The 18,348-nt window shown below is 35.8% G+C and overlaps 1 protein-coding gene and 2 long non-coding RNA genes across 4 annotated transcripts; 1 reads left to right on the top strand and 2 right to left on the bottom strand.

Annotated features, from left to right (window-relative positions):
* Positions 1–2,353: 2,353 nt before the first annotated feature.
* LOC114255835 (receptor protein kinase TMK1-like) lies at positions 2,354–4,052 on the top strand. Its single transcript, XM_082894977.1, has 2 exons — positions 2,354–2,362; positions 3,660–4,052. The coding sequence occupies exons 1-2, from the start codon at positions 2,354–2,356 to the stop codon at positions 4,050–4,052; spliced, it is 402 nt and encodes a 133-aa protein (XP_082751103.1).
* Positions 4,053–7,560: 3,508 nt separating this feature from the next.
* On the bottom strand, positions 7,561–9,402 carry LOC114255857 (uncharacterized). Of its 2 annotated transcripts, XR_014343784.1 has the most exons (4): positions 9,319–9,402; positions 9,110–9,204; positions 8,278–8,380; positions 7,561–8,193 (listed from the first exon to the last, which is right to left on the bottom strand). It is a non-coding gene; the product is annotated as an uncharacterized LOC114255857 (long non-coding RNA). The 2 variants fall into 2 exon arrangements; XR_014343783.1 differs by having other exon boundaries at positions 7,561–8,380.
* Positions 9,403–10,461: 1,059 nt separating this feature from the next.
* On the bottom strand, positions 10,462–18,075 carry LOC145801916 (uncharacterized). Its single transcript, XR_014343782.1, has 3 exons — positions 17,744–18,075; positions 13,712–13,804; positions 10,462–10,853 (listed from the first exon to the last, which is right to left on the bottom strand). It is a non-coding gene; the product is annotated as an uncharacterized LOC145801916 (long non-coding RNA).
* Between the last annotated feature and the right edge of the window lie 273 nt (positions 18,076–18,348).

The raw sequence follows: 18,348 nt of genomic DNA, 5'->3' as shown, positions 1-18,348 counted from the left end.
TTTATTTGAACCGTTCATATTGTAAAGTTCGTTGCGTAGATTATCAATGAAAAAAGGGCAAATTACAGTGGTAGTCCTTGTAGTTTACCTTTTTTTTTTTTTTTTTTTTTTTTTCATTTTGGTCCTTATTGTTTTAATTTGATCAATTTTGCCCCTTAATTTTATAAATTGTGTCATATTAGTCCAATAAATAACGGCGGTTAAGTTTGATAGACGGAAAATCAAATGATGTTTCAATTTGGTCCCTGTAGTTTACAGGATGTGTCAATTTGGTCCCTGTTGTTTTGACTTTTCTATAAATTACAGGGACCAAATTGACATAGCCTGTAAACTATAGGGACCAAATTGAAACATCATTTGATTTTCTGTCCATCAAACTTAACCGTCGTTATTTATTAGACTAATATGACACAATCCGTAAAATTAAGAAGCAAAATTGATCAAATTGAAACAATAGGGACCAAAATGAAAAAACGTGTAAACTATAGGGACCATTTGCATAATTTACCCATGAAAAAAATCAGATTAATTGGCTATCTGTAACCTTAAAAGAAGACCACATTTATTTTTCAAAAAATAATGGTTAACATAATTTTGATAATTTATTTTAAGGTAAATTACAAGTACACCATTGAGGATTGCCTAAAATACAAATTGTCTCCTGTGGTTTGGAAAATCACGAATACTTCCCTGCTAGAATTTTTCATTTAACAGAATTAATTGAAAAAGTAAAATTTCTAATGTGCCGTTTGGTAACACTACGTTTTCAGTTTTCTGTTTATATTTATAAAAAATTTAAAAACTCAAATAAAAACTTGTTTGGTAAATTTTTTATTTATAAATCAGTGGTCTTAGTTTATAAATTTGGCCAAAAAATGTAAACTCAAAAAATGTGTTTCCGTTTTGAGTTTTTTTTTTTTTTACCACCCAACACTAGCCGCCACCCGCCACCATTTTCTACCACCGTCTTCTGCCACCACCACCACCACCACTCACCACCCACCACTCACCTGCCACCACCACCCACTATCCGCCACCACCACCCACCTACTACCTACCAGCCACCACCCATTTGCCACCCACTCGCCACCACCACCCACCCCTTGCCACCGCCACCACCACCACCACCCGCCACCACCAGCCACCCACTACCCGCCACCCACTACCACTAGCTACCAGCCACCTGCCACCCACCCGCCACCACCACCCACCACCCACTCGCTACCACCCACCACCCGCCACCGTCACCCAGCCACCCAACACCACTATCACCACCCGCCATCCGCCACTCACCTGCCACCACCACCCACCACCCACCATCACCACCACTACCACCCGTCACCTACCCGCCACCACCACCCATCCGTCACCACCTACCACCACTCGCCATCCGCCACCCACCTGCCACCACCACCCATTACCCGCCACCGTCCACCCACCACCACCATCCACCACCACCATCCGCCACCACCCGCCACCACCCGCTACCCACCACCCACTGTCACAACTTTCCACCAGCGTCTTCCGCCGCCACTTGCCACCACTTGCCATTTCTCACTCTTTTTTATATTTTTAAAAATTTTAAAACATTTTGTCAATTACCAAACGTGTTTGTAGTTTATGTTTTTCTAAAAATAAACAAAAAATAAACAAAAACCAGTTTATAAAATTTTTGTAAATATAAACTGAAAACGTAAACGTTACCAAACAGACCCAAGTGTTCACTTATACAATAATAAAATTATACGAATTATTAATTGAAATAAAATTTTAACATTATTAAAAATTGTTAATTAACTTTATGATTTATTAATAAAAGGACCTATTTGAAATGGAATTAGAAACCTTAAGGGGCATTAGAACCACAGGGGTAATTTGTAATTTAAGGAAATTTGAGGGGATATGTTAGTAATTTATCCTTTGTTTTAAAATTGTTAGGACTTGATTAGGGGGTTAAACACTTGATTTTTTATATAGATGATATATTCAACAAATCTTATAATATGAATAATTCGGATTATCAAAATATGTTTGGGACAAGGGCCCAATGGGCCGCATAGCACAAACTCCAAGTCCTAACATAATACAACACAATTTGATGCTTTTATTTATTTCTTTCCATAAAACTAATTATTCAAGAATGTAGGTCTTACCTTTTTAGGAAATAGTAGGGCTGGATTTATTTTACCATTTATACGGAAGTGGTCATTTTTTACCGATTTTGATTCTCGCCATTTCATGCATATAATGGCTATGAAATAAGCATATAAATTTATAATTAGTTTAAATTAAAAAAATATTATTATACTCACTATTGGACAATTTAATAGAACCTCTCCATTACAAATATGTAATGAAGAAGGTAATAATCTACTTTTTACTATTACATTTGATGTTAATATTTGAGACCAACATTAGAAATTTTAGAGTCATTGACACTGAAAAAGTAAAGAAGGGTTGAATTCAAAAAGATGAATCCTTGTCACACAGTTAGGATCTAGAAGGATCTTCCATCCAATTAGATAACTTCATTTTACTTAGTTGGTGTTAAATTTTTTACGTTTAGACAATTTGCAGCGATTATATAAGCATCAATAGCTACTATTGTTGAGTACATATGCGATATGATATTTGTGGTGTTGATATTATAAATGTCATAATTAAATTATTGTCATATTAAAAAAAAAAAAAAGTAAGTCATAATCAAACACCTCTTGAGGTATAGCCAAAAAATTTTCTGTCGTAACTAAAATAATAATTACAATATGTCATAACTAGCATCACACTGACTCCTAAAAGTAAGTCATAATCAAACACCTCTTGGGGACACTAAAGGTTTGCTAGGTTGTTAAATTCAAAGTTTCAGAGATTAGTCAAGATGTGTATAAGTTGACCTAGACACTGATAAAAAATAAAAAAGAAAGAAAAACACCCTTTTGGGTGAGGGGAAAAAAAAAAAACCCTTTGAGTTATAACCAAAGTTCTCTTCGATCATAACCAAAATAAAAATCAAAAGATGTCATAACTAATACCATAATGAGTTATAACAAATACTACAATAAGTCATAACAAAAATCAATAAATGTCATAATTGGGCATAAAGTACACACTCTAAAAAAAATGTGTATTATAGCATTTTCACAAAACAAGCACGAATTGGCTTATAAAGGTTTTCTTCTTTAGTGACACTGGATTTAAAATTTTTTGACTTCTTGTATTTTGGTTAATATCTAAGACCCTAATAGGCTAGTATATATTTTAAGAGCACAACACACTTCATTAAAGTCATGTTTTAATCACAATCTTAATTAATTTATTGTAAAATTCATAAAAATCATGCTTTTAAAATACAATTTCAAGTAGAGCAGTGATTACTGGACTAAATTATAGACATATGCCGACTTAATCAGTAGGTAATCACAATCGACATGGCTGGCTTCGACTTGAACATTTGACATGCAGAATATTATCCTTTCAAACATATTCATGGTTTAAAAATATGATTTTATTAGATTGGAAAATAACTTTGACAAATGATTTTTGCTTATTAAAAATATTTATATTTTTGAATAATTTAAAATCTTGTGTGTGATTGGACAGTGACAGGAAGAGTGACAATTAAAGTTGACGTGTTCAGTTTTGGAGTGATTTTAATGTAGCTGATTACTGGAAGAAAAGCTGTAGTTGAACTTGAGACTGAGCAGGATGAGTCCATTGGTATTATCACATGGTTCCACAAAATGCGTATGCAGAAAAACACATTCCACATGGCCATCGACCCGACAATTGACCTCAATGAAGAAATGCGTGCCAGTATCAATACTGTTGCTGAGTTGGCTAGCCAATGTTGTGCAAACAAGCCCTCTCAGAGGCCCGACATTAGCGATACAGTCAATGTGCTTTCAGGTCTTGTTGAGCATTGGAAACCATTAACCTCTCATTGTGATGAGGTATTTAGATCGTTTGGAGATGTCAAGTCAAAAGATGATAGCTACATATTTCCAATCGAGTGGCCACAATTTAGTCACATCACTAAAAGTTTAGATGAGTAGTTAAAATTGTTTAGAAATATATAAATATTTAAAATGCGCTATTGACACAGCTGGAAATCAAGGATTTAGAGGCGTTTCAAAAACGCCACGATAGGTCCTAAAAACGCCATCAAAACCTTTTGTGACGTTGGCGCAAAACACCGAAGACGCGGCCGTCGTTATAACTTTATGGCGCTTTAGAAACGTCTCTATATGACTATAGGCGGCGTTTGCTAAAAGTTCTACTAAGGTTAACATGACGTCACCATGCTATTTAGTGACGTTTTAAAACGCCATCGTATCTCTTTTTAAAAGAAATCCAACTGTTGGTGTGATATTTAGCGACGTTTTTAGAAACGCCGCGATAGCCTTTTTTTTTTTTTTAATTGTGCTTATTTTATGTAATTGAACTAAAAAATTCCTATAATAAAATTGAAAAATAGCACTAATATGAAGTCGCTATGTTTAAAAGCCTTCCTATTACATTAATGTACATAAAAGTGAGTGGTGCAAGACTCCCAACTTAACATGACCATTCACCCAACATACATATCCACAAGAAATGCCCAAAACCAGGGGAATTAAAACAAGCATATCATATGACCTCCACAGACACAAATTCTCAATTAAGTGCTGAAAAAATAATAAAAGTAAATTGGGAACAAGTGCAAGAACAAATAGTTGTTTTCCCAACATGTTTACTGATTTCTCATTAAACAAACAGCAGCCAAAAAGGCCAGAAAGCATGCCATTTTACCACTCCAAAAGAAAAGCAACAAGGGTCTCAATCATCCAACAATAATCTAATATAGAGGGCAATTAGAATTGTCTTAAAACACAAATTGACTCTCTCTCTCTCTCACTCTCTCTCTCCTGTAGAATATAAGTTCCAGAATAGGGCAGTAGAAAAATACAAAAATCCCTGAAAAGAACCCATTAATTCAACAAAATAATCAGCTCCGACTGTTCCAAAAAATAGCAGCAAATGTCCCACCAGTAGAACAAAGTCAAAAGCAACACGCATTCTACTTGGACCAAAAAATGTAATTAATAAATGGTTTCATCCAACCAAAGTGATTCAATTACTGGGAAATATGAATCAGAACTTGCAAAGGAAATTAATAAAAGTGATGCAAATAAATGGTTTCATCCAATCAATATATTCAATTACACACCCAAACCAGCAATTAGAATTTCAAAGTTTGAACTAGAAAGGATATAGCAAAACCCAATTCACAAACACCAAAGGTGAGCCAAAATATTTTGAAGTCATTTCTCCTTTAGAATTCAAAAGTCCCTAATCTATCCTATGCACATTTTCAGAGAAAAAGAGCATTGCCAATACAAGTGAAACCCATAAATATCTAATGACACGAGGAGACATTCAGATATGGATAACTCTTTCATCCTCAATATTCACGCTTAAATATTAGTTGGAATCAACTCCCCAACACCACTAATGACATCCTTTCCATGCACTTTGAAAGGAGTTTGATGTAAAGTAATACACTCCCTCTCTACATCTGGCAACTTTAAATCACAAAGCTCCATCTACTATAAAAATCTGCCTAACTAAGTGGCCAGCATATCTTTCTAACAATTGAATTCATAGAACAGGAAAATAGCATAAATGAAAACACTACTTCCATGACAACTAAAAATCAGCTAAATGAAAAGATGCCAATAATTCTGCAGTGCTTAAAATCATTTCAAAACACTGCTCCCTTCTTCAGTCTATATGAGACTTCAACTTTCAAATGGAACTAGAAAAGCTACAAGTTATGATGTTATCTGCAAACCACACATTGAACAAGGTCCTCAACTTTCAAATTGAACATGTAGAATCAATAAGGCCTATTCTTTTTTTCTTTTTCTTTTTGATTGCCAACAAAAAAGAATTGTAACTTAACCATGAGGTAAGGGTCTCCATTCAATATGGAAGGGTTAGACGGACAGAACCATGATGTAATGGGACATTACAAATTAACCCACTTACACAATTCATATGAAGACTCGTCAGGTCGACATACTAGACTCATAATGTTCTAACAAACTACACAATTGCTGATAAGAAAGACCTGACTAGGTCCATGACAAAATCAGGCTCTGTTTCAATTGTAGCCAAATCACAAGTACAAGAAATGAAATAGATTTAATTCCATGCCATATTTAAAAATATATAAAACTATGTGGTTGATTTGGCTTACTCACTAATTTCCAACACCAAATCACATCATGTCTTAATAGAATTAGAAAAGTGAGAAATTAAAAACTAGTGATGTTTAGTACTTTTACCTTGTTAGTTCTTCTTCTTGTTCTTGTTCTTGTTCTTGTTCTTCTTCCCTTTCTTTGAAAGGTGAACCTATATTTAATAAGGACAAGTATTGTAATTAATAAGATATTGTATTGTCAAAAAAGCTTTGATTAAATGATTGCTCACCTCTTGGGATGAAAATGCATGAGATTATTGTTGATGTGACATTGGCCGAACAGTGGGACGACTACTAAGTGAATCAACAGCCTATCATTGAATAAGAGGCTTAAGTTGTATAGTAGCTCTGGACAATTTAAAGTAATAACTAGTAAAAATAATGAAAATACTTGCTGCCTATGTACTAAGTTCGAGAGTGCAACAGCTAGTGCAACGGGCATGCCCGCAGCTTGCAATTGAGATTTTGAAAACCTGCACGTACTCTGTTTAGTGTGTGTGTGTGTGCGCGCGCGCCAACGAATTTGGATGCAACTGACAAGAATTTTCCTCCTATTGTCTTCTTGTTTCTCTTAACGTTCAAGTTCTCAACTGTCTAATATACCTACGTTACCCATTCCCCCAATCCAATAGAAAATGGTAAAGACTAATCCTCTTAATCCACATATTATCTCAAACTACTGTGTCAGTCCATACCAAAAAAATTAAAACATTGTCAATTTGTTCATGCCCTAGTCAAAGAACCTATAACAAGAAAGAACACACGGGCAAAACAAAGAACTATCTAAAGACAAAGAGAGATATCAATGCAGCACACCAAGAACGTGGAACTCAGAAGTTAGAACAACTTAAATCCATAGTTTTACTCATAAATATGACAAAAAATGACCAAACCAAAACAGACTTCAGCTCCAAAACTGCAGTATAACCTTGAAACATAATCTTTATTCAACAGGAGGGAGACTAGCAAGTATTTGAATGGGCTACCTTATGCATTTAAAACAATGATGAAAGATATATACAACAAGAGAATATGTATTATATGAATTATCAACGATGTCCCCACTGATGGCTAAATGTTTTGATGATACTTATCAAAAACAAACATAGCCAAGTATTTAAATGTTGCTGATAGCTATGTACATCTCTCTTTTGCACACTATCTATTTTCTTTAAATAAGATTTAATAAAGAATTTTGGTTAAGGACACAATTACTAATAAATGTTTTACACACCCAATCAAACTGAGGACCACTATGGGCAAAAAAGAAGGGGAAAAAAAATGTAATCGATGTACGTTTCATTCAATCAATCATTACCAGATGAGTGTTGCATAAGGACCTAGGAAATCATTGTACTTTTAATTGTGATTTTGGAGTGATATTGTCTATCAAGTTAACACAATAATTTGCATTGCCAAAACCATGAAATCATTAAGGTATTAATGATGAAAGGAAAGCAAATGCAGGCCAAATTAGCCTGAAAACATGCTTCACAAGATGAATACAAGGTTCAGGAAAGCAGCCATCATCATACCTACCTTCATTTTGGAAACATAGTTTCACATTCAACACAACTACCATACATTTCCAAATTCCATATCTATATATGCATAACATTATGTGAACATAGGAGTATATATTCATGTATATACCCAAGAGTATGGGTAGGGATTTACCTCTCAATCTTCATTTGTCCAAAATGCACTTCTTGAACCTTAAAACCCCATCCTTCTTACATGGTCTATGCACTTCACTTCTTGTATCTGAAGGTGCCTCTGACCTTGAAAAATAGTTTTTCTCAACAGTTAAATCCTCACTAATGGATCAAGAGTTAGAATTCCAATCAACATCGTTCAGTATATCGCCTTCAAGAATAGTTTTCTTGGAAGCTTTTAATGCCCTCGAAACTTCATTATCTTTTACTTCAACAGCTGTCTTCAGTTCTTGGATCCTTGCTTGATAATGGCCACATGTTAGAATATCCTGAATCAAATTAACCATGGTCGATTCACTTATTCGGTCGTGATAAATTTACCTTCAGTTTCTTTATCTTCGCTTTTGCCTTCCCGAGTTTGCGAAGAGCACGGGCTTCTCCTCTTCCTAGAACATTGCATGTGGCTGTCAATTATTTGCAACTCCTGTGGAAAGAAGCTATGAATTATGTGCCAACTGACAACTAAAGCAAAAGAAATGAAACTTGTAAAATGACAAAACAGAAGTTAATAGCTGTTCCAACATGCCACATAAATCACAATTATGCCAAAAGTGTTCTTTTTTCCTCTTCTATGAGAGAGAGAGAGAGAGAGAGAGAGAGAGAGAGAGAGCGAGGGAGAAGAATCCTATTGCAAACAAATTTGTTTGTAGTTAGCTAACTGTGTTGCCTGTATGTTTGAACTCTACATAGCTGGCTAATCATGACTGTTTGAATTGCATTTTCAGTAAGTATTTCTCAATGTTATACCAATTAACCTTATTTCTATGCTCCTGTTGAGGGCAAATGATTCATTTATCGGTTATTTTGAAGTATTGGAAATGTATACTAAGTTGCCTGAATTGAATAGTAAATGTTCCTGCCCATAATTTCTTTCTACTATGGCATAACAGTACCAAACTGCAATGTGATTAAAGGGATAACACATAAGGATATTTGCTAAACATGTGCACAGATTTGACACGGTGTTGAAACAAATTCAGCATTTATACTGTTTCAACTTTGTCCTTGAACCAATCAAACCTAACCAGAAACCCAAACCAGATTGTTCGTTGCCTCCGTCCAGAGTTTGAAATTAATATATTTATAATTTATTAGAAAAAAGGAAATACCCCCCCCAAAAAAAAGAAAGAAAGGGAATGATAGAGAAACTTACTTGTTGCGAATGACCAAAGTCTTTTTTAAAATGTCTATAGTCTCTTTTTTGTTAGCCTTGTTACCTAGAGAAGCAAGTTTCATAACCTCCTCTTCCTCCAGGTTCAAATCAAAGGACCAAATTGTAAATCAGATAGCCATAATAATCAACAAAGTTCATTTGGAGACTCGAAACATAAATGGTTCTGTCACTAGTATGAAGGCACTTACAGTTTCAATGCTACAAGCTCTTTGGCCAATGCCATATTCCTTTCCTGCAGCCTCACGCACTCCAAAGTTGATCTATCAAGTTCCTATTATACAAGGAAGGAGCTAAATGAGAAGGTTTCAATCAAGTTCCAAAAACCTCCCCTTCCAATTTCTCAATTTCCCTACACAACTCCCCTGGATTATCTTCGCAATTGATCAATTTCTAATAGAGATTGCCTACTGATTGGAAATAAAGCCGACTAACATTGGCCTTCGAAAAGGCCTGCTTGCATACAGGACATCGTTCCTTCTTCGCATTTGAACAGTACTCGATACATTGTTGAAGGCTAGGTTTGTTAAAAAAACACATCAAATTGAAGATCGTTCTCGAATAATAATTGATTGAAGTGAACAATTGTGAAGATATAACTATAATATGTGAGTATAGAAGTGGCTGACCAGAGGTCGTGGAAGACATGGCTGCAAATGGAGATTGATTGAAGGTCTTCAATGATTACTACAACAAAAAAGGCATTTGGTGGTAGACTGATTTTGTCTCCAAACATCAAAATTTTGTCACTAAAGTGATCTGTGACGAAAAAAATTTGTCACCACGTTCGTGGCCTATACGTCGTCACAAAAAGTACCTAGTGACGAAAAACAGTTTCTTCGCCTATTTTTCATTTTTGACGACAAAATGTTTCGTCTCCAAATGTTGAATTTTTCGTCCTCTAAAACACCAATTTCGTCACCAAAACTAAATAATATTTTATTTTAATTATTTTTTGCGATGAAATATTTCGCCACCAAATACATTTTAGTGACGAAAATTTTCCTCGCCAATGATATGGATTAAGGTGACAAAAAAATTCGTCACTAAAATGAGCAAAAAAGAAAATTATTCAATGACAAAAAACATTTTGTCACCAAATATTTCAATTTAGCGACGAAATATTCAGCAAATGTGACGAAATTATTTGTTTCGTACTATATCATTAGTGACAAAAATATTCGTCATGTTTTTTGAAAACTAATAGCGACATTTTTTACTTCGTCACTAAAAAAAATTAAAAATTTGAAAATGGAGATACTATTTTCTTCCGAAATTTTTTCTTTCCAATAACAATTCCTTGCGCATTTCAATAACCTGTTCAATAAAATATCTATTACAAATCAATACAAAAATCTGCTCATTTTCATAAACATCACAATCAAATTTTAGCACTATCCACAAAAATACAATATGAACTGCATGCAGAATATAAACATATCTCCTAATATCCACAAAAAATGTCCATTAATATTCACAAAAATACAATATCAACCGTATGCAGATTACCAAACACATCTCCTAATATCCAACAAAAAACATGTCTACTAATATCAACAAAAATAAAATATCAAGGACGGATTACCAAACATGCCCCGTAATACCAACAAAAATTATAAAATTTACAACACAACCAAAATACATGTAAGGTAATATGAACAAAAACACAAAATGAGCTACCATCTGCCCTCCAAATTACCAAACACGTCCATATCAAATCTCGAATCTGCAAAAAAATGAAACACACACAAACAAAAAAAATGTCAGTTAGACAATTATTATCTTATCTATAAAATATACAATTTAACATGCATTTTTCGAATTAGTTTTCAAACCGGGAGTCCCGTGCTAGTTCCATAAGTTTCCACAACTCACATTGGTCCATCCCGAGGTGTTTGAGGTGTTTCCCGGGCCTTCTCGTAGCTGTTGCACGATTTTGGTTCCCGAAGCCCTATTTTCAAGCTCAAGTGTGAAAAAGTGCATTTTTCGACTTAATTTTCAAATCGGGAGTCTCGTGCTAGTTCCGTAATTTTCCACAACTCACATTGGTCCCTCCCGAGATGTTTGAGGTGTTTCCCTGGCCGTCTAGTGGTTGTTGCACAATTTTGGCCGTCGATAGCCTATTTTTGAAGCTTAAGTGTGGAAAAAGTGCATTTTTGGACTTAGTTTTCAAACCGAGAATCCTGTGCTAGTTCCATTAGTTTCCACAACTCACATTGGTCCCTCCCAAGGTGTTTGAGGTATTCCCTGGGCCGTCTCATGGCTGTTGCACGATTTTGACCTCCAGTGGCCTATCTTGAAGCTTAAGTGTGAAAAAATGCAATTTTGGACTTAGTTTCAAACCGGGAGTCCCGTGCTAGTTCCGTAAGTTTCCACAACTCACATTGGTCCATCCTGAGGTGTTTGAGGTGTTTCCCGGGCCGTCTCGTGGCTGTTGCATGATTTTAGCCTCCGATGGCCTATTTTTGAAGTTTAAGTGTGAAAAAGTGCATTTTTGAACTTAGTTTTCAAACCGGGAATCTCGTGCTACCTTCGTAAGTTTACACAACTCACATCGGTCCCTCCCAAGGTGTTTGAGGTGTTACCCGGGCCACCTCGTGGCTGTTATACGATTTTGGCTTCCGATGACCTATTTTTCAAGCCTAATTGTCGCTGAAAGTGCATTTTTGGACTTAGTTTTCGAACCAGGAGTCCCGTGCAAGTTTCGTAAATTTCCACAACTCACATTTATCCATCCTGAGGTGTTTGAGGTGTTTCCCGGGCCGTCTCGTGGCTGTTGCATGATTTTAGCTTCCGATGGCCTATTTTTTAAGCTTAAGTGTGAAAAAGTGTATTTTTGAACTTAGTTTTCAAACCGGGAGTCCCATGCTAGTTCTATAAGTTTTCACAACTCACATTGGTCCATCCCGAGGTGTTTGAGGTGTTTCCCGGGCCGTTTCATGGCTTTTGCATGATTTTGGCCACCAAAGACCTATTTTCAAGCTTATATGTGAAAAAGTGTATTTTTGGACTTAGTTTTCAAACTGGGAGTCCCGTGCTAGTTCTGTAAGTTTCCACAACTCACATTGGTCCATCCTGAGGTGTTTGAGGTGTTTCCCAGGCCGTCTCATGGCTGTTGCACGATTTTGGCCTCTGATGGCCTATTTTTGAAGTTAGGCCTAGTTTGGGAAGACTAAATAAGTGCACTTTTTGACTTTTTATGAAATATGGGTTAGGTTTGAGTTGGGTTTGAAGTGATGTGTTAGATAAGTGATGTGACTTAAATAAGATAGTGACTTTTTGACTTTTTGTCTTTTTTCAATCATGCCAAACTTGGACTAAGTGTGAAAAAGTGCATTTTTAGACTTAGTTTTCAAATCGAGAATCTCATGCTACTTCCGTAAGTTTCCACAACTTGCATTGGTCCCTCCCGAGGTGTTTGAGGTGTTACCAGGGCCGCCTCGTGGCTGTTACACGATTTTGGCCTCCAATGGCCTATTTTTCAAGCTTAATTGTCGCTGAAAGTGCATTTTTGGACTTAGTTTTCGAACCGAGAGTTCCGTGCTAGTTCCGTAAGTTTTCACAAATCACATTGGTCCATCTCGAGGTGTTTGAGGTGTTTTCCGGGCCGTCTCATGGCTGTTGCACGATTTTGGCCCCCGAAGGCCTATTTCAAGCTTAAGTGTGAAAAAGTGCATTTTTGGACTTAGTTTTCAAACCAGGAGTCCCATGCTAGTTCCGTAAGTTTTCACAACTCACATTGGTCTATCCCGAGGTATTTGAGGTGTTTCCCAGGCCGTCTCGTGATTGTTGCACGATTTTGGCCCCCGAAGGCCTATTTTCAAGCTTAAGTGTGAAAATGTGCATTTTTGGACTTAGTTTTCAAACCGGGAGTCTTGTGCTAGTTCCGTAAGTTTCCACAACTCACATTGGTCCCTCCCGAGGTGTTTGAGGTGTTTCCCGGGCCGTCTCATGGCTGTTGCACGATTTTGGTCCCTCCCGTGCTAGTTTTGTAAGTTTTCACAACTCACATTGGTCCCTCCTGAGGTGTTACCCCGATCGTCTCATGACTGTTACACGATTTAGCCCTTCGATGGCCTATTTTGAAGTTTAAGTGTGAAAAAGTACAATTTTGGACTTAGTTTTTGAGTCGGGAGTCCTGTACCAATTCCGCAAGTTTTCACAACTTACTTTGGTCCCTCCTGAGGTGTTTAAGGTGTTACCCGGGCCGTCTTGTGGTTGTTACACAATTTAGCCCTCCGATGGCCTATTTTCAAGCTTACGCATTGGAAAAGTTCATTTTTTTACTTAGTTTCATGCCTACGTGTTGAAACAGTGCAAATTTCAAAGTAGTTTTCAAATTGGAAGCCACGCGCTTTTTTCGTATGTTTGCACAACTTATGTTGCTCCATCTCAAGGTATTTGTGATGTTTCTCGGATCTTTACATGCATATTTAACTATTTTCCCGTGACCTTTCGCCCCTAAATGTCAAAGTTTTTTTTTATTCTACCCTAGTTGATTAAGAAATTTCTACTAAATTAACATAGAAACATAATATACTAACAAAGCCTACTAATCCAATAAAATAAATTAGTAGAACGCACCGAGCTGTACACCCTGACCAGGATTGATTTTGATCCACATCGATGTTTTGTCTTCATTTGCATCATATTATTCACGTTACCTAGTGATTGTTCCTACATAATTGAAACACCAATAAAAACAAGAAAAGATAACATTATTAAGAAGAAACTTAATTTTTGACAATCAACATATATAAAACATTTTACCTTAAAACTAGTCATTCACTATAATTTTTGACTATACCAGTCATAGAAAGTCATTCACTATATCAATTTTCTCCCTATCCCTTTGTATTGGTATTGAGACATAAGTTTTTCAATAATGAGTAGGAAGGGAATAAGTCAAAATGGAGTTGGGACACATTGTTCATATGGAAGAAATTAGATGGAGGCAGAAGGCAAGGGATTTATGACAGGAATATTCAGTTCTTTCACAAATTGACTAACACCCATAGGATACAAAACCTTACAAGATATTAGGGACTATTACCGAAACATGGTATCAACACAAAATAATTTCAAAGTGATGAAAGTATAAGATTTCATTGCACAATTTAATGCATAAACTTTATAATTATTTTTTTACTTTTTATTTTTTTAATATTCTTCCATGTTCTTATTCCATTTTTTGAAGTGAGAAACATCAGAAATGAACTGCAAAGTGTTTTAATAGCAAAACTGTTAATGTTCAACATTCGAGAGAGTTTAAGAAAACCGCGATTGTTGAGGCAAATCATATGAAAAGGTTTATAGAATGGGAAACTTGTGAAATTAATGAAACATTGTAAGATCTTAGGGACAATTATTGAAACATTGTATCAACACAAAATAATTTCAAAGTGATGAAAGTATAAGATTTACTTGCACAATTTAATGCATAAATTATTTGTGCTTTCATCACTTTATAATTATTTTCTTACTTTTATTTTTTTGATATTCTTCCATGTTCTTATTCCAATATTTGATGTGAGAAACATCATAAATGAACTGCAAAGTGTTTTAATCGCAAAATTGTTAATGTTCAACAGTCGAGAGAGTTTAAGAAAACCATGATTGTTGAGGCAAATCATATGAAAAGGTTTGTAGAATAGGAAACTTGTGAAATTAATGAAAAATATTTTGAAATTAGTGAAAATTGTCTTGTATTCTTTAATTTTATTATTATTATTATTATTATTATTATTATTATTATTATTATTATTATTATTATTATATTTTTATTTTTTTGTTGTGGTCTTCTTCTTAAGTCTTGGTTTGGTTTGGAATACAACATGATAATTAGGTAAGACTGTAATTGGAAAACATGCCCCCTAGAATTCTGATTAAACAGAGCATGAGAAACCCATTAAATCAACATTACGAGCTGAAATTGGGAAAATTCCTCTACAAAATCAGAATCTCTGAACCAGAATTTCAAAGGTTAAACAGGCTTGGAGGGGTCTTGATATAATTATGTAATAATATAGCTTTGAAACTATGAAATTAAGATAAATAATAGAAATTTTTAGAAGAAAAAAAACAACACTTGAAAATAAAGAAACATATCTAAAAGGTACCAGAAGCTAGTTAACAACTCCATGATCCAACTCAACAAATGCTCACAATGAACCGTTCCTATTGTGTTGACCATTAAACACAAGAAGTTAAGATCAGCACAAAGTTCTGCATTATAGAACCAGAATCTTCTTACGGAACTGAGTTGTTTGACCAATACAAAATCAATATATGCCAAGAATTTATACTAAAAAAGAGACTTGGTAAATTGACATTATTAAGTCCCATTTAAACAATCAGGACAAGCATCCAAGTTAAACACTAAACTCCAAATTGAAATATAGCGATCCCGGGTTTACCCTTGTTATACAGTGATCCGGACATGTGTCCGTGGATGTTGGTAGTTGTTTATTATCTTGTTTGCATCCTCTTTACTTCATATTTGAGTTATAGGATGTGTTGGGCAGGTTTGTTTCAGGTTGGTTGTGTTTGGGAGCTTAGTGTTGCTGCCCAGATTTTTGGCCTTTCGCTCGAGCGAGGAGTTTGTCGCTCGAGTGAGAGTTGAGTGTGTCTGGTGGGTCGAGCCAGAGTGGCTTCGCTCGAGCGAGCGATGGCGTCTCGTTCTGGACCTGAGAGTTGCATTTCCTGGCTCGAGCGAGCTTTTCTTGGCTCGAGCGGTCTGGTTTGTTCTTCGCTCGAGCGAGTGGTCTGTCGCTCAGCGTGCTTGTGGTTGCAGACCTGAGGGTTCGAGTTGTTGGCTCGAGCGATCATTCTTTCGCTCGAGCGCACTTTTGAGTTTTTGGCTCGAGCAAGAGCTTCTTGGCTCGAGCGAGAGTTTTCTGTGTCTGGTCGCTCGAGCGACGAAGGCTTCGCTCGAGCGAGCGTGTTTTATATCAGCGGACAGTAGCGTTTTGAACATCACTTTTTCATCTTCTTTTTTTGATCAAACTCTAGATCCGAGACTCTCTCTCTCTACACTTATATTCTCTCTAAGAATCGATCTCCCTAGAGTGTGAATCTAGCCTAGGGCCTTTATTAAAAAGATAGAGGGCGTTGAGAGCTTTGTTTTAATCTGAAAAAGTTGGGATTTGGAACACGTTGATCTTCGAGTCTTCATCTCCTTTGTGGCTCAAACTTCGAGGTAGGGATATCCTACTCCTCTCTATGGATTTTGTCTTTAAATTTTGGTATTTTGAGATGTTGGGGTTGGTTTGGTAATTTTGTGAAAGTTTGGGGTTTTGTGTAATTTTACAAAGGTTGGGGTTTTATTCATAATAAACCTAGATGCATGTTTGGCATAGAGAAATGGAATAAATGTTGAATCATTGATGAAAATGGGACCTAAGGGTTGAAATGTTAATTATGGGAATTGACCTAATTACATTGTTTAATTAATTGGGATAATTAATTGTGAGAAATGAGGAAATGAAATGTTGATTGAATATCCATTTGTGCATTTATTTTTTGTTTAGAAATAACTGCTTTGGGCTATCGGTGGAGGATAGTCGTGATTGTTGTAGACAATGCATGATGATTAGGCAAATTGAAACTAATCAATGAAGTGTGTCATGGAACTTGACGGTTGATAGAATACATTAACTACATGTATTGAATGATTGTATATAGAACCAATGTGTTTGTATACGTTATGTGTAGAGGAGGAGATGGGGGATGTACTCCGCGGTTTAGGGAAAGATAGGGGATGTACCTCTAAACCGGATAGTGTTGGGAGAAGATAGGGGATGAACTCCGTAGATACAGCTCATATGCTTGTCTAGAGAAGTGAAGATAGAGCTTATATGCTTATCTTTGTGAAGTGTGGATATAGCTTATATGCTTATCTGTGGATATTGTGGTTATACATATCTGTTGTAGAATGTGGATATAGCTTATTTGCTTATCTGAGAATGTGGATATTGTTGTTATACATATCTGTTGAGAATGTGGGTAGTGCTTATATGCCTATCTGTTGAAAAAGGGAAAATGAAAGGAAACTTGGACTCATAAGTCGTATGACATGAATATGTGATTTATGTGAATGTATCAGTGTTGGCCATCTATCAATTGCTAATGTTTTAGTCAATGTTCATGGTTGGTTTAGTATATTTCTACTGGGCTGTGGCTCACCCTATATGGGAATATCATTTTCAGGTGCAGGAAGCATGCCACCTCCAAGGACATAGCTTGGGAGGCTAGAGGCGGACATAATGTTGTCGTTTCTCTTTTTGATGTATTACATGTAAATACAAGCCAAGGGCTTAATGTGTATGAGTTAGTACTCTTTTGTTGTAACCAAGTGTTAACTTGGAAAGCTGTAAGCCTGTAGGGCATTTGCTTTTGTTGTTAACATGTAATACATTTTGTAATAAAACTCTGATAAATGAAAGAATGTGGAACTTTTGAATATCAATGCCTGTCTTATTTGTTGGGTTTAATGTTATTATTTTGAGGGCGTTACATGAAAAGCCCCAAATTTTGAAATTGAAAAACCCTAAACCCCAATTTTCAAATTGAAAAGCCTCAAATCAAAATTCAAAACCCTAGTATCTGAACATGCACCTGAAATTGGGCAGTGGGACGGAAGGTGCGAGAGCTCTGGCCGGAGGGAGAGGTGAGACGGCTCCGCTTGCTTCGTTCGCAGGTCTTTGTTGATCGGAAGGAGAAGGGAAGACCGAAGGAAGAAGTGAAGACGAACGGGGCTGCTCCGAAGAACTGCTCTAGTGACGCAATGGCCGTCACGAGCGAAACAATGGCTGCTGCTCATCTCACTTCATGGTCTCTCTTCCCTCTTTCTCTTCTTCGTCTTCTCTCTCTCTCTTGAACACATCTCCCTGATAGTTTTTTTTTTTTTTTTGGGGACTCCAGGGAGTTTAGACAAAATTTTAGGAGGCAATTTTGGAGGGCTTGTTTCAAAGTGAAATTTGAATTTGGGACAAAATTTTCAAGTAAAAGTTGATTTTAATTTATCCTTTTTTAAGTTTTATTATTTATGTTTGTAATTTTATCTTTATTAAAGTTTAATTAATATTTTGAAGGAAAAAATAAATTTAAGGAATTTTATGATTTTAATCAATAAATAATAATTTTATTACAAAATAATTACTATTATGTGCTTATAATTTATGATACACAACCGAAGAGAAGAGATGAGAAGACTTGGTAAC

The sequence above is a fragment of the Camellia sinensis genome, chromosome 11 (genome assembly GCF_055761805.1).
Source record: "Camellia sinensis isolate YWXY chromosome 11, ASM5576180v1, whole genome shotgun sequence".
NCBI lineage: Eukaryota > Viridiplantae > Streptophyta > Magnoliopsida > Ericales > Theaceae > Camellia > Camellia sinensis.
This window is presented reverse-complemented; position numbering and strand designations above follow the sequence as displayed.